Source organism: Urocitellus parryii, chromosome 11 (genome assembly GCF_045843805.1).
Source record: "Urocitellus parryii isolate mUroPar1 chromosome 11, mUroPar1.hap1, whole genome shotgun sequence".
Classification (NCBI taxonomy): Eukaryota; Metazoa; Chordata; class Mammalia; order Rodentia; family Sciuridae; genus Urocitellus; species Urocitellus parryii.
Window position 1 is genome coordinate 39,428,018 of NC_135541.1, and position 16,275 is coordinate 39,444,292.

Sequence of the window (16,275 nt, forward strand, 5' to 3'; positions counted from 1 at the left end):
AATATGGAATAAAATCAAGTTGGTAGAGGATGGTTAATGGGTATAAGAGTGGCATTGGATAGTATGGATGGTGGCAATTAAGCATATATTTCACAATAGCTAGTAGAGAATTTTTAACGTTACCACTACAAATGACAAATGTTTAAGGTGATGGATGTGCCATTTATGCATTTTATACATATACTGAAATGTCATACTATGCACCACAAATATAATTATTGTGTCAAAAATAAAAATTAAAAAAATAAGTTTGATCAGACAATTTAAGGTAAACAAGGAACTTCTCTGAATTAGACCTGAAAGCAAAATTAAGTATTTTTTTAAGAGAAACAAATTTATCAACTTTCCCACTCAACTTCAGATTATTTAATAGAAACCAGGAACAGTGAGTAAAGGGCTTACAGGTTATGGTTTCAACTTTTCAAACATAATTGTGGACCCACAATTCTACATGGCTCAAAGAACTATCCTATGTGCTGAATGGGGAGATGGATAGAATTAATAAAGCAAAATTCTTATCAACTGTTCAAGAATTAGAGCATATAAATGTGGTATATAACCACATAAATGGGGCTCATATAGCGGAAGCTGGTCATGACTCCTCCCTTGCTCTCCCTTTTGCTTTGCACATGGGTTTGGTTTTGCTTCAGGGAGTTTAATATATTGACAGAATGAAAAGTCACCCAGGTCCTGTCAGTTTTATTCTGAAGTGTCTCTTATATCTGTTTCTTTCCAAGATTATAGTCACTGCCATGTTTCTGACTATCAGTGCTTCTGGCCTGAAATAGCATTTTCTTATCCCTCTTTTAAAAAGTCCATCTGCATCCCTGCTTCCATGGCCATCTTTCAGTAATTTAATTAATCATGCTACTTGTTTTTCCTTAAAACCTTTCAATGTCTCTCTGCTGCCCAGAAGAAAAGTCCAGATCTGCTTCAATCTACCTTCCCAGCTTTGTGAGCTGCCCTTTACCCTACATGTGCATTGTCTACTTGGGTCATCTTAGAAAGTGGACTGCATTTTCCATATTTTACATCTGGATACCCTTGCCAATTTCTCTTAGAATTTGCTGTCATTTTTTGATTAATCAAAGCATGATAAAAGGGCTGAAGTCATAGAGAAAGCTTTTTTAAAAAATTTATTGGTAGAATAAGTTGTGATAGAGACCATTTTAAAAGGATCAAAGAGCACATAGAAATTGGCACCTCTGTAGGATTAATGACAGCCTATCACATTTTCAAGTTTATTCAGTTGAGAGTAAAAACACTATTATGTCAGTTATAAAATATAAAAAAAAACTAGGAAATTATTTCCTTAGAACTTATTTGTAATTATCAACATAGTCAAAAATTATGCTGATATACCCCTTCTTGGAATTTTGTTGTGCTATGCTCTACAAACATTTTATAAGTATGAACTTTAAGGGAAAAGGGTCTCTTTTTTAGTCTATGAATACATCTTTCCAACTGGGGACAAATAAATTACATCAAATCTAAGCCCAAAGAAAATAAACTTAAGGGCCATCCTTTGCTATCCACTGAACTTAGATTTGGTTCAGACCAATGTGTGACTTCTTTGGGGGTGCCCCAGTGAGACTTTTCAGACAGGTTTCCCAGAACAGACAGACCATACAGTGTTCACAGCTCTGTGACTGTTTACCAAGGATTTCTCCAAGAAATTTGTTAAAGTCCCTTAGAGCCTACTCCATGTTCTTAACTGAGAAGGGAGCCAGAGCACTAGGTAAACTGGAGTCGGGTAAAACCCCGCCTCTCCCAGTGGGCAACAGAGAATTTGCATCACCTGAAAGAAGTTGGATCTTGAATTGATAAGATGTTCTTTTACAATTTTTAAAATAAAATTGTAGAATTGTATTTTAGGAAAATCAGGCTTATTGTGTAATACCTAGTTTCTGATTTTCTCCGAGTTTTGCAACAGATAATTGGTGTATTCTGTTAAGTTATGCCTTATGGGGAGAAAGTTCATACAGCTTAAAAGGAGACTGGAAATTTTTCATTCTTTGATAAGGGCTAACTTGAAATCTTTCTTCACACCAAAAATAAGGGAGGAATAAAGGGAGGATAAATGTGTATGGTACATGACTTTTTTTTTATCTTTTTATTTTAATCCTTTCAGTTCTACTATGATGAGAAATCTGCGAATCCAATTTAATGACTTGCCTAAGGTCACCCAGCTCATTAAAAGGTATAAACTGCAGCAGAGAAGCTGTAATGCAAGTGCACTTGTGTTCATACCTTTCCGATACATCAACACCTTTCTTATCTTTTTTCCCCTTTGATACCAAAAACTTGGGCTTCCAAGTTTTTATTTTATCTTCATCTCTGAGGAGAAAAATATTTGAACAAGTAAATTAAAATTTAAATATTAAACATTTATGGAATTATCAGTACTTTCTGGGCAATTGTTTTATTAAAGAAAGATAAGTCATGTAGAAATACATTTTGTAGCCTATGCAAAGCCATATAGTACATAGTTTAGGCTTTGCAGACCATCATATCCACGGTAACTGTTCAACTGTTGTGGTTTTATTTAAAAAAAAAAAAAAAACTTGTGGCAGGCCACACTTGGCTCACAGGCCATCATTTGCTGACCCCCCTGTTCTACAGTGATCCAGATTTGAAACCGGAAGCAAGAGATCAACCTTCTTATAATCACATCTCTTGAGCCTGTTTCTTTGCCTTTAAAATGTGAATAATACTAAACTTTGCCATGAGACAAGTCTAAACCAACTAGTGTTTAGCATTTGAGGTCAGGGCAGAAGAGGATGCTGGAAAAGAAAGGGTATTAGAAGGATTTCTATTTGAGCACTTCTGTGTGAGGTGGTCTTTTGGGCATTTATATGTTAACTCATTTGTTTTTTCATAGTAGGTTCTGCATGAGTCCTTTAGTCATTCATAGAGTTTACAAAGAAGAAAATGAATGATGAGAGAATTAAGGTAACTTATCTTGGTCATAGAAATAAGCATAATCTAACCTCTTAAAAACATCCATTTTTTTCTCAGCGTTTTTCCACTTTTAAAAACAGAATTGAGAGTATACTGTGTGCATACAGTTTTGCATTGTTTCTAATTGTCCTTATAGTATGTTTATCCATGTCACTGGAAACTATTCACCATACATTCAGCATATTAAGTAGCCATGTTGAATATTTTAATACACTCAGCAGATTACTGTATATTTGGGCATTTAGCTTGTTTGAAACATCATCTTTTTATAAATTGCACTGAAATAGATTTTTTTCAAGCATTATTTTTCTCTCTCACACACACGCATACACACACAAACACACACACATACACTTATTAGAAGCAGGCAAAGAAGAAAAAAATAACGATAACATGGAAACCAAGGAAAAGTTAGTATTTCCCCCCCTTTCGTGGATGGTATAATCAACAGTTTAAGAGTATTGAGAAGCCAAGTAAGATAATGATTTAAAAGTATTCCTGGGATTTAACAAAGGAGTTACTAGTGATCTTACAAAATGTAAGTTCATTGGTATGATAGAGGCAGAAGTCTAATTTCAGTGAGCAGGGAAAGATGAATTGAAGAGAATCAGAGGAGACCTCCATTTCCAGCCATTGGGTTGAAGGAAAAGACAGGGGACACCGAGTTAGGATGGTTTCTTTCCCTTCTTTCTTTATAGATTACAGTTATTTAATTCTTGTCAAATTTTCTTTGCTATTCTGCATGCTACCATCTACATAGGTTATTAAATAAATGTGGCAAGCCTCCAGATTCAAAGATAATAAAAACAAATTCCAGAGCTCCTCTGCCTCTTGGGTCACTACCACTGTTGGATTACCTGCTTTTCATCATTTTTCTTTAGTTGTGCAGGGACTATTATTCTTTCTCTGGTCCCCATGGATCTGGAGAGGTGGTTCTCTGAACGTATTTAAGAAAGCATCAGGAAATGGGTCAGGTGGCAGCAGGGATGACCAGTGTGGTAAATTGACTTACTTTGACTCTTTTTCACTTATGTCCACATCATCATAGATAATAACTTCCTGAGACCTAAGTTCTAAAGGGTCAAGATAGGATCAAAATAGTTCATTATTAGGTATGTTTTATACAACCTTTGGATTTCCAAATTATATACAACTACCCAAATATCTGAGTGTATCCATGAGCCTATTTTATCAATCTGATTATAGATGAGCTGGAACAAAAAGGTTCTTTTTTGCAAAGAAATTCAACTGAGCTGTTAACAAAATAGTGATTAATAAATGTATTAATATCAATATGATTTCATGCAGAATTCATAAAAATATGAACTTGCTGGGAGAATCATTTTTAGAAGAGGTTTCCTTTTTTCTAGAACTGGAAAAAGATTTCTACTGGTTGAGGGCTTTTCTTAATTCCCAAAGCAGGGAAAAAAACAAATTTAGTAGAATATTAATGTTGATTTTTTTCTTTCATGAAATCTTTTAAATCAAACCATTGATAACCTTTATAATAATAATACATTGATTCTTAGTACATAATCATAATTAGACCTTTTTAGTTTATGATATTTACATTCTTTGGAACCCTACATAGGATTACATGATTTTCAGGTGATTTCCATTTGAAAAAGTTTGAGCCATTTTGGCATAATCATAATTTATATTCAATTATTTACAATCATTCATTTTTTAAATTATTTTCTTCAGTACCTTTAAATATGGATAGGGGTACAGATTGACTATCCTTAAATATGGATAGGGGTACAGATTGACTATCCTTTATTTGAAATGCTTTGGAACAGAAGTTTTGGATTTCAATTCTTTTTGGATTCTGGGATATTTGCATATACAAATGAGATATCTTAGTGATAGGACCCAAATCTAAACTCAGAATTTGTTTGTGTTTCATGTGCATCATATATACCTACCTAAAAGCAATTTTATACATTTTTTTAGTGTGCCTACTTTTTTTTTTTTTTTTTTTTTTTTTTTTTTTTGGTACTAGGATTGAACTCAGGGGCTCTCAATCACTAAGCCACATGCCCAGCTCTATTTTGTATTTTATTTAGAGACAGGGTCTCACTGAATTGCTTAGTTCCTTGCTTTTGCAGAAGCTGGCTTTGAACTCATGATCCTCCTGCTTCAGTGTCATAAGCCACTGGTATTACAGGTGTGCACCACCACCCCTGGTGACATGTGCCTGCTCTTTGACTTCAACCCTGTCACATGAGATCAGTGTGGAGTTTTCCACTTGTGACATCATGTCAACATTCACAAAGTTTTGGATTTTGGAGTATTTCAAATTTTTTAATGTTGGATTAGGAATGCTAAACCCAAGTCTTTCTGACTAGACTAGGAAACAGTCAGAATTGGGATGCATTTGTATTCTAAGTTGGCTTTAAACACACACCCAACACAAGCACACTACCATGCAGAGTGTATGTTGGGAAACCTGTGATTTTACAGGTATATAATTTTTGTTATTTAGATTGGCAAACTCATATTTGTGGAATATAACATACATTCAGAGTATTAGGAGTGAAATCAAAATTGCTGTATATCTTAGCCCATAAACAAAACCAGTGAACAACTAAACATGAGCCCCTCTTGTTGGCAAATTCAGTGTTTGAACATGTTTTTAGAACACTGTCAAGTAGTAATTAACACTGGTAATGTTTTCAGTGTTTTAATGGCAAAGCAGACAATAGTTCAAGGACCCATTCTTGATTCAGTTAGTGTGCAGGCTGCAGTGTGATCATATTCAATTCATTATTTCATAATAAATAATTCTATCAAATCCACCAAGAGGTATGTGGTATAATGCAAAATACATGAATTTTATAGTTAGAGAGACCTGCTTACAAATCCCTAGCACCTCCCTAAAAAGGGACAAAAATATCTATTTTGGGGGGATTTTAAGAGCAAAACATCTGTTCCAAGTATGGTATAAGGTATTACCCACAAAGTGTTTCTTATCTTTCCCAAAGTAAGAAATACTGTCATTTGATATCTTCTTTGATTTTGATGGGCCCATTTTTCCTTGATTGTGGCAATATAGGAAGGAAGGATTACCACATCTCTTTCCCTGTCCTTGAATATACCAATGCAGAGTAATTTGGGTCAGCAACAAGTAAATGTCACTTACCTAAATCAGGCAGCGAAATGGAAAATGCACTGTTGATTGACAAAAGACACAAAAAGGTCAAGTGGAAAAAAGTCATGTTCAAAAAATGAGCTCAACAAACATTGATTACTAGGGGTCCCAATCCATATGGTGCTTCCAGGGAAAGCTGTGAAGCAAACCTCCTGCAGCTTTGTTCTGATCACACCCGCCCCCACCCCAAACCTATTCAAAATGAATGAATCCCCACTGATGGCCAGTACTCCATTTCTTACCTAGACAACTCCAGACTGCCCCTGCAGCCCTGAGCTTCTCCATCCACAGAATCCTGTGCCTGTCTACTAACCTTCCAAGAGGCTAATATGACACATTACATATGTGGGTAAGTGTTTGTGAGACAGAACAACTTACTGATGAATTAATGGGATCTCTGTAGACACTGCATTCTGCCTATGTTATTTAAGCCAAAAGGGGACTTTTAGGAAGAAAGCCAGGCCAGGTAGAAATGTAAGATGGTGAATTTCTAAATGAGAAAAGGCGTGTGGCCCAGCTAGATTGTTTGGTGCACTTCACACCTCACCATTAAGGAGATAACATAGAAGTACCTATGTATTTTAAGCCTTCAATTTAAATTCTCCCCTATGGGTATTTTTGGAGCACCCACCATGCACCAGGCCTTTGTGATAAATATATGAAATGATTACATCCACAGTTTCTGCCTGAAATGGCTTGGAGTTTTGTAAGGGAGACTAAAAATAAATTACTAGAGCATACCTCTTTTGTCATAATCAGGACTATGTTATAGAAAAGCCATGTTCTGATGGATCTCTTGGTAGGTTTAGCTTCAACTGGATTAAAACCATACATCAGAGCATTATGTCTATAACAACTTCAGAATAGAATAGCATGATTCCACCCTAACATAGGTAATGGTCCTAGTTAATTATTTTACCAGCCCTCACAAAATACAGATGTGTACCTACATCTGAGAGAGTTATGTCTGGAAGCTACACAATTCCCTCCTCCCTGGATGCAGGAGGAAACTGCATCCCTGTGATACACATGGAAGTGATTTGCCCCTGGTTGCAAATTGAGTAAATGGCAGAAGTGAAACTGGAATCCAGAACCCTAGGCTCTTTCACTGCCAGTGCATTTGGAACCTCTCCAAAGACAGGCAGTTAGCCTGAGTTATCCTTCCTAGATTCAAGACTTTTGAGATACACAAACTATTCAGTTGAATAGTTCATCTCCTCATTCCACACATTACTGCTCTCAAGACAAATATAGAAGTGTAGACAAATAAAACTGCTGGAACCTGGGCCAAGAAAGCATACAAGGACATAATTAATAACAGTGCTTAGCGATAACAATGTGTGTAGATGCCTAGACAATGACAGAATTTTCTGTTCTTGGCTTTGCTTGCATAAGACTTTCCCTCTATCCTTGTTTACAACCTTTTATCATCAATTTTTTCAAGAGGGGCATGCCACTTTCTCATTAGTAGCACAGAGGCAGTTTGCTCAGCCATTGGTTTTAGTTTCTGACACTCCTTCCTGTCTCTTGAGAACTGGGTGGAAGACATCAACCTGTGTGTCTACCAGGCCAGCACTGTTAATCCCTCCCTGAAGAGAGAAAAATGGTACTTTTTACCTTGCATTTTCTTTTGACTTGGTTTTCTTCATTTTAAATCTACCTTTTTCCTTTCTGAAGAATTGCTGCAGTCTTTTAAGGGCTTCTTTTCCATCTAAACTATGAGGAATCAGAAGATAAACAACATGGCACTTGAGAGAGTCTTAGAGACGAAGGCTGCTGTAAAGAGAACCAGAGGCTGTGGTCTCATTTTCAGAACACCCTACTCAAGGAAGGGAAAGAAAATGCCTTATCAACTACTCTGCTTTTCTTTGCTTAGATTCTAACATGAAGTAGCAGACACCAGTCAACCGTGAAGGGAGTAATTACATTGCAGCACAAACTTTCATTCATCGCAAATAGTGTCTATTTTTGCACAGTTTATGGAGCAAGATAACGGGAGCATAGGCTACAAACGGCACTAGAAATATAGGAATTTCTGGCTTCTGAAATTCACAGTGCTGATTTTCAACTTACTTAATATTGCAACAATGGTGATACACTGACTGTCCGGTTGATGATTAAAATTCTCCCAGTATCCTTTTGGGGTTTGTGAGGGGTATGGGAGTGATAACCTCAATCCCCTATCCTTTAACCCTCAAACTTCTTGCTTTTAACATTTCCCTTTCGGCAATGTGCTCTTTATAAATATTTGAAAAATAATGTCCATTGGAACAAATATTGTTCTTGGTAACAGTGAGTTATTAGATATTAAATTAATCTCAAATCCCAGAGACTGGCAAAGGTAAGCTGTAATCATTGATTTTTTTTCCCTCGCAAAGCAACTACAGAATTGAAGCAAATTTTATTGATATTTACTTCTCCTTTCTTATTTATTTCCTTATACAGTATCAACGTTCTCTATTTGGGGAAGTAGACGTTTTCTCACAAGAGAAAGCAATGTATTTAAATTTGTGGTGTATGATTCTACATAATCACAAATATCCTATTCATCACAATGTAGTATTCTAATCACTCACCACAACTTTCTATGTGAATCCTCCCTTTAGTAAAGGTGGGTACTGGGGACAGGGATCATTGTTGAAGCTCATATTTACTGGACCAACAGGAAATACCATTGAACTTCAAAGCCAACAAAGAGAAACTCACTCTATTTTGGGGTAGTTGCTTTTTGTTTTGTAGATATCTTCATACATTTCTTCACTATTTTCTTCTGAAAGTAAAAAAAAATTATTATCATTCATTATAATTATAGTAGTTCAGATTAATATTTAACAAAAGTTACTGAGTTTCTATTAGGTGCAAAGCATTTTGATCCTTCTTTAAGTAGTTTGTAGTGGAACTTATGCACGTTTCTATAAGCATGAAATAAAAATATTTAAACTTCTTTAAAATTATGTACAAATGAAAATTAAGACTCACTTCCAACCCTGATTCCAGGTCTGTTCTGATTTATCAAAAGAAAGTTAATTTATCAAGATTGCCTCCTTTCACCCTCCCTTCTTCCCATATTTAGCACATAACACATAGCCTTTTAAGCATGAGACACTGTGCCTAATGCTGGGAAAATGATGGGAAACCAGATAGTTTTTGAATAATCTCTCTGGTCTAAGCATGGCCTTAGTCTACCATAACACATAAGCTTACATACACAGATAGTTGTTAATTCTACCCTGACAACACAGTCTAATGGAAAGAACATTGGATTAAGGGTCTGAATTTTGAGGTTACAAACTTGACTTAACACATAATGAGCATAAGGGGTCACATAACTTTCTCTGTGCCTCAGTTTTCTTTTTAAAATGACAGTATTGGATATAATTTTCTCTAATGTAGCTTCTCCATCTAAAAGTCAAAGATTCTAAGAAGAAACCCAACCAGGGTAATATATGATTATCTCCATTGCTTTTTAATTTTTTAAATTATTATTTTTAATTGGCAAAATTGTGTATATTTATGGTGTTTACCAAATCATGTTTTTGTCAACCATATACATTGCAGAAAAACTAAATCAAGCTACTTAGCATATCTTTTACCTCAGATACTTTTTTTTTGTGATGAGAACCTTAAGATGGGCTAGAGTTGTGGCTCAGTGGTAGAGCGCTTGCCTAACACATGTGAGGCCCTGGGTTCAGTTCTCAGCACCACATATAAATAAATAAAGGTCTATTGATAACTAAAAAACATTTAAAAATTTTTAAAAATCTACTTTCGGCAATTTCTGGGTATACTTGTTATTAAATGAAATCATAATGTTTTGATTATTATACAGTAGATATCCTGAACTTATTCTGACAGTTTGTATCCTTTGATTAATACCTCCCCATTATTTTTCCATTCATTTACTTATTCAGCAGATATATCTTTTTAAAATATAGCATTACACTAGGGGAAGGAGAAACATTGAGCAAACAGGTAATAATCTAGGAGGGAAGACAGTTATCAAAGAGCCCCATAAGTATAAACTTACAATTAAGGCAAGTGCTATGAAAAAGATGTCCCTGTACTTTAAGACTGCTCACCAGGAAGAATATTCCTAGCTAAGCTTACTCAGGCAAAGGGTCCTGGCAAAGAGGGAGGAGTTGCTGGTTTATTAGGGGTCAGCACTCATCATGAATATGCTTTAATCCTTGCATCAGTCGCATAGCTGGTACTGTTATCATTATCCCCAAGAGGTGGTAGCATTTGCAAACATCCTGCAGTGGGATTTGGGCAATCCTGGAAAGCTGTTGTGCCTGATATCAAGGGGAGACTGAATATAGCATTCGCAGAAGCCACACAGGCCCCTAGTCATGTTAAGGTGGATCCTAAAAGTGCTGGGAAGCCATGAAACCATTTAAGTTTTAAAAAAATTCCTCTAGTTAAACTAGATCAGGAGGAATCAGGAGGGAAGCAGTTGCAAGGAAACTGCTTGTTATCACAGGAACGCCCTTTCCAGAATCTTCACCTGCCCTCCTTGCACTTATAAGCACACACCTTGGGTCCACTTCCCTTAGCTTACCTTCAACCCATCCAACTTATATTATTAAAGAGACGAATATAAACTAGAAGACACATGATCCCTGGAAGTTTCAGAACTGTCTCCCACACTTACCACTGTCTGAGAAGTCCAACTTTGGTCTGTGAAATAGAGAACAAAGCATTAATTTGTCGAGCCTTCAAAGCCTCATCAAGTGCATCTTGCTGAATGAGAGGAAAGTACTTACCCATCTGTCCTAGGGTACTCCACATCATCATAGGTCTCCTCTGGGAGGGAACTTGACTTAAAGGCTTCTGGGCCTGAGGTTTCTTTAGTCACCTCCAAATCTTCCATGTACCCACCTGTTAGGAAAACAGAACCGTCCCGAAGAACTTCACATCCACTGCCAACAGGAACACATCACATACGTCACTGGCAGTGGACGCACAGGCAGGAAAACCCAGATCACATGTACTAAAACTGAAAGGTAATCTTGGCATGTAGGACCTTTGGACAGTATGTTTACCTTGTAGAGTCTTAGTTATGATGCCCTGCGGTGGGGGATAATGAGAACAGCACCTCCTCTGTGTGACTGTCACAAGGATTAATGCATATTTATGATGAGTGCTGCCCCTTAGTAAATCAGTAACTCCTCCCTCCTTGATAGTTCTTCTGTTAATCTCTGAGCTCAAATGTTGAAGTCCTCTAGGGTATAGCTGCATCTAGATGACCTTATCCAGTCTTGTACTTTTTACTCAAAGCAAAATTTCTCAGACAAGTTGGTTGAGCATGTCAACACTTATTATTTGTTAAGGATGGAGTTAGCCAGAAGATAACGTGTCAGGCAAAAAAGTGCCTAGGGATTGTTTGCACAGGTAGCTAGCCTGCCAAATGTATGTGTTGGTTTATTTCTTAGAACTGTAAATTTATCATAACCATAAAACTGCCACCTCTCTCTGAGTTGGCATAGGTTAATATTTAGGGTGATTCTGAACCACTTTCTGAGATAAACTATTAATCAAAAATAAGAAGTAATCTATCTAAAAAACAAGCAATAAGCAAAGTGACTTGTATGTATTAATTAAATGAACCAAACAAGATTTTATCCTCTGGCAAGAAATAATTTAGCATGTAGGCTACAAACCACCTCAAAGAACTTCAGTTCATAGAGGCAGAGGGCCCCTCTTTTCCTCAAGAAATTATCAGGGAATTTCTTCAGCACAAAGATGCTGCACACAGAGATGAGATACTTTCCTTTCTCAATCTTTCCTTTGGGTTGAGGCAATTGTTTGTGGCATCATTTAAAAAAAGACACTCCCATATTGATGTCTTCATCTTTGACATCTCTTGTGAATTCCAGACACTCAGTCAGCCTTCACGTCATTTCTATCCAGTTGTCCAAGCATCTCATTCCAAATCCAACTCGCGATTTCTCTTCAAGAGTTTGCTGTTCCTGAATTCTACCCCAACTCAATACAAAGCATTAATTTCATCCCTTCTGTTGCTCAGAACCCAAACCTTAGAGACAACCTTGATTCTATTTTTTAAGTTTTTTTTGATGTTCATAACAGTAGAGTGTACTTTGACATGTTATACATACATGGAGTATCACTTATTCTAATTAGGATCCCATTCTTGTGGTTGTACATGGTGGAGATTCACTGTGGTGTATTTGAATGAACATAGGAAAGTTATGTCCAATTCATTCTACTGTATTTCCTATTCTCATTCCCCGTCCATTCCCTTCATTCCCCTTTGTCTAATCCACTGCACTTCTTTTCTTCCCCATTCTCTCACTGTGTGTTAGCACACACATATTAGAGAGAGCTTTTGGCCTCTCATTTTTTGGGGATTGACTTATTTCATTGAGCATGATGGTCTCCATCCAGATCCATCCATTTATAGGCAAAAGTCATAAAGTCTTGAGTCTTTTTATATCTCAAGTGATATTCCATTGTGTGTATATATCTGTTGAAGGGCATCTGAGTTAGTTACATAGCTTAGCTATTGTGAATTGAGCTGCTGTAAACATTGATGTGGCGGTGTCACTGTAGTATGCTGTTTTTAAGTCCTATGGGTATAAATTGAGGAGTGGGATGGGTGGGTCAAATGGTAATTCCATTCTAAGTTTTCTGAGGAATCTCCATTCTGCTTTCCAGAGTGTTTGCATCAATTTGCAGTCCCACTGGCAATGTATGAGTGTGCCTTTTTCCCCACATCCTCACCAACATTTATTGTTATTTGTATTCTTAATAATTGCCATTCTGATGGAGTGAGATGGAATCTTAGAGTAGTTTCAGTTTGCATTTCTCCAATTGCCAGAGATGTTGAACATTTTTTTTTCATATACTTGTTGATCATTTGTATTTTTTCTTCTGTGAAGTACTGTTCAGTTCCTTTGTGCATTGATTGATTGGGTTTTTTTGGTTGTTGTTTTGTTTTTTGGTTTAAGTTTTTTTGAATATCCTGGAGATTAATGCTCTATTTGAGGTGCAGGTGGCAAATATTTCTCCCAATCTCTAGGCTCTCTCTTCACGTTATTGATTGTTTTCTTTGCAGTGAAGAAGTTTCTTGATCGATACCATCACATTTATTGATTTTTTTGATTTTATTTTTTGTTAGGAGTCTCATAGAGGAATTCGGTTCCTAAGCCAACATGGTGGAGAATTGGGCCTGCATTTTCTTTTAGTAGGCACAGGGTCTCTGGTCTAATGCCTAAGTCCTTGATTCACCTTGAGTTGAACTTTGTGCAGATGAGAGATAGGAGTTAAATTTAATCCTGCTACATATGGATTTTCAGTTTTACCAGTACCATTTGTTGAAGAAGATATCTTTTCTCCAATGTATGTTTATGGCACCTTTGTCTAGTATAAGATAGCTGTATTTATGTGGGTTTTTCTCTGTGTCCTATTCTATTTCATTGGTCTTTGTATCTGTTTTGATGCCAATACCATGCTGTTTTCGTTACTATAGCTCTGTAGTATTTTAAGGTCTGGTATTGTGATGCCTCCTGCTTCTCTATTCTCATTAAGGACTGCTTTGGCTATTCTGGGCCTTTCATTTTTCCAAATGAATTTCAGGACTGCTTTTTCTATTTCTATGAACAGATGCCATTGGGGTTTTAGTAGGAATAACATTCAATCTGTATAGCAATTTAGTAGTTTGGCCTTTTGACAATATTAATTTTGTCTATACAAGAACATGGGAGATCTTTCCATCTTCTAAGGTCTTCTTCAGTTTCTTTCTTTAGTGTTCTATAGTCTTTATTGTAGAGGTTTCACGTCTTTTGTTAGATTGGTTCCCAAGTATTTTATCTTTTTGAAGCTATTGTGAATAGTATAGTTTGCCTAATTTCTCTTTCAGCTGATTCATCATTGATGTATAGGAACATAATTGATTTTTGGGTGCTAATTTTATATCCTGCTATTTTGCTGAATTCATTTCTAGACACTTTCTGGTGGAGTATTTGGGGGGGGTGGTATTCTAAATATAGGATCCTGTTGTCAGCAAATAGGGATAGTTTGAGCTCTTCTTTTCCTAGTGATATCCCTTTAATTTCTTTCATCTGCCCAGTTGCTTTGGCTAGAGTTTCAAGGACTCTGTTGAATAGAAATGGTGAAAGAGGGCATCCCTGTCTTGTTCCAGTTTTTAGAAGGAATGCTTCTAATTTTTCTCTGTTAGAGTGATGTTAGTCTTGGACAACCTTGATTCTTTTCTCTCCCATATCTTACCTCCATCAAAAGCCACCTGTCACCTGTACTTTTAAATTATATCCTGAATCCAGACACATCTCAGCAATGCTGTTGTGGTGGTGCCCTCCTCTGGGCTATCATCATCTCTCACTCAAGTTACTTTATTCTTCAGTGTTCTTCACTTTCTCTAAGATATGGCTAGGTAGGTGTCAATTTATTTTATTTATCATTTTTGAGAACTTTAGGATTCCTGGATCTGCAAATTTATATTTCTGAATAATTTTGGAAAATTAATTATCTCTTTTACCTATGATTTTATTTCCTATTTTTAGTGTTCTTTTATGGAACTCTGATTTGATATCATTTTAAGACTTCTCATTCTATTTTCTTATCTTCTCTTTTATTCTTTCTAAATCATTTTCTTCTGTGGAATTTCCCTGTGTTGATTTTTTTTAGTTCACTGGTTGCTAGTTGTCTAAAATAATATGTATATTATTTACTGCATTTTATATCAATTTATCAATTTTTCAAATGCTTATTCCCTATTTATATTCTTATATATTGGATCTGATAATTTTTATATCTCAATTTCTTGCAGGTTTAGTTCTACTTGTGCTAGTTTTAGCTCATTGTGAGTTGTTTCCTTGGGTATTAAGCTATCTTTGACTATGAACTGTTACTTTTTAAAAGAATTATATGAATTATTTGAAACCTGAGATAAAGCAGATTTTATCATGGACAATTTATGTTTGTTTCTACCAGTTGTCTGGGAGGTTTACCAAGCAGAATTTAATTTAAATCAAATTGATTTTGGGGAGAAATTATATAAATAGTGTGATTTTAAACTGCAGAAGTGCAGAGAATCAGTTTGTGGTAATAGATTTTTAAAATTTTTCCTTTACGTGATACCAAGGTCAAAATGGTTTGACTTCCTCTATTTTAGTGGGGTCTTGTTCATCCTTAAAGCCTGGATGTAACTTTTTGAGTTTGGCTGTGGTTTGGATAAGTGTCCTGTAAGACCTGTGTAATAAGCTTGGTCCCAGCCCCTGGTGCTATTGGGAGGTTGTTATTATCTGCATCTGTAATGTTCCCCCAAGACTCATGTGTTAGAAATGTAGCAATGTTCAGAAGTGAAAGGATTAGATCGTAAGGGCTCTGGCCTCATCAGTGGATTAATCCATTTGATGGATGAATAATTTGAATGGTCTTGCTGGGAAGTGGTGAAAATGATAGGTTTCTGGAGACGTGGCCTTGGAGGCTGTCTCTGCTCCTGGCCCCTTCCTGTCTCTCTCTGCTTCCTGGGTGCCATGATCTCGTAGCTTCCCTCTCCCATGCCCTTCCACCAAGATGTTTCTGCCTTGGATCCTGCGGACCAAGGACTTAATCCTCTGAATCCATGAGCCAAAATAAATCTTTCCTCCCTAAAGTTGTTCTTGTCAGGTATTTAGATCACAGTGATGAATGGGTGACTCATGCAGAAACAGTGGGACCTTTATAAGGTCAGAACTAGTGGGAGGACTTCTGGTCATTGGAGCACTGCCCTTGAAGGGGATATTAGTACCCCATCCCCTTCTCCTCCTTCCTCTTTGCTTCTCAGCTGCCACAAGCCAAATAAACCCCTTCTTTTTATAATTTGATTATCTCAGATATTTGCTATACTAATGGGAAGTGAACGCAGTCCCAACTTTATACAGGAGTCTCTTGTTATGAAACTCACCTGGGCAGATCCCAGGATATACCTCCCATCCTCTGCAACACCTTGCAGTAAAGAGGAGCTCAAGGAATTTCAAGCTCTGAAAAAGCCCTCAGTGGAAACACTAGCTTTGGCTGGTATTTCTTTTCATATCTGTTCTGTGACACTTTTATAAATATTGTAAAAATTTATTCTTTACTTTACTTGCTTCAGTCATGAGAATCATTAGATTGTCTAATCCACCATAGTCTCAGAAACCAAA

The 16,275-nt window shown here is 36.4% G+C and overlaps 1 protein-coding gene across 1 annotated transcript in view; it reads right to left on the minus strand.

Annotated features, from left to right (window-relative positions):
* Fyb2 (FYN binding protein 2) overlaps positions 1-16,275 on the minus strand; it is a 66,005-nt gene that overhangs the window by 5,900 nt on the left and 43,830 nt on the right. Inside the window, 8 exon segments of the mRNA XM_077791548.1 lie at positions 2,251-2,337; positions 3,974-4,034; positions 6,104-6,132; positions 7,730-7,828; positions 8,819-8,882; positions 10,764-10,789; positions 10,876-10,990; positions 14,329-14,343. Of these exon segments, the coding sequence (XP_077647674.1) occupies positions 2,251-2,337; positions 3,974-4,034; positions 6,104-6,132; positions 7,730-7,828; positions 8,819-8,882; positions 10,764-10,789; positions 10,876-10,990; positions 14,329-14,343 (496 nt within the window).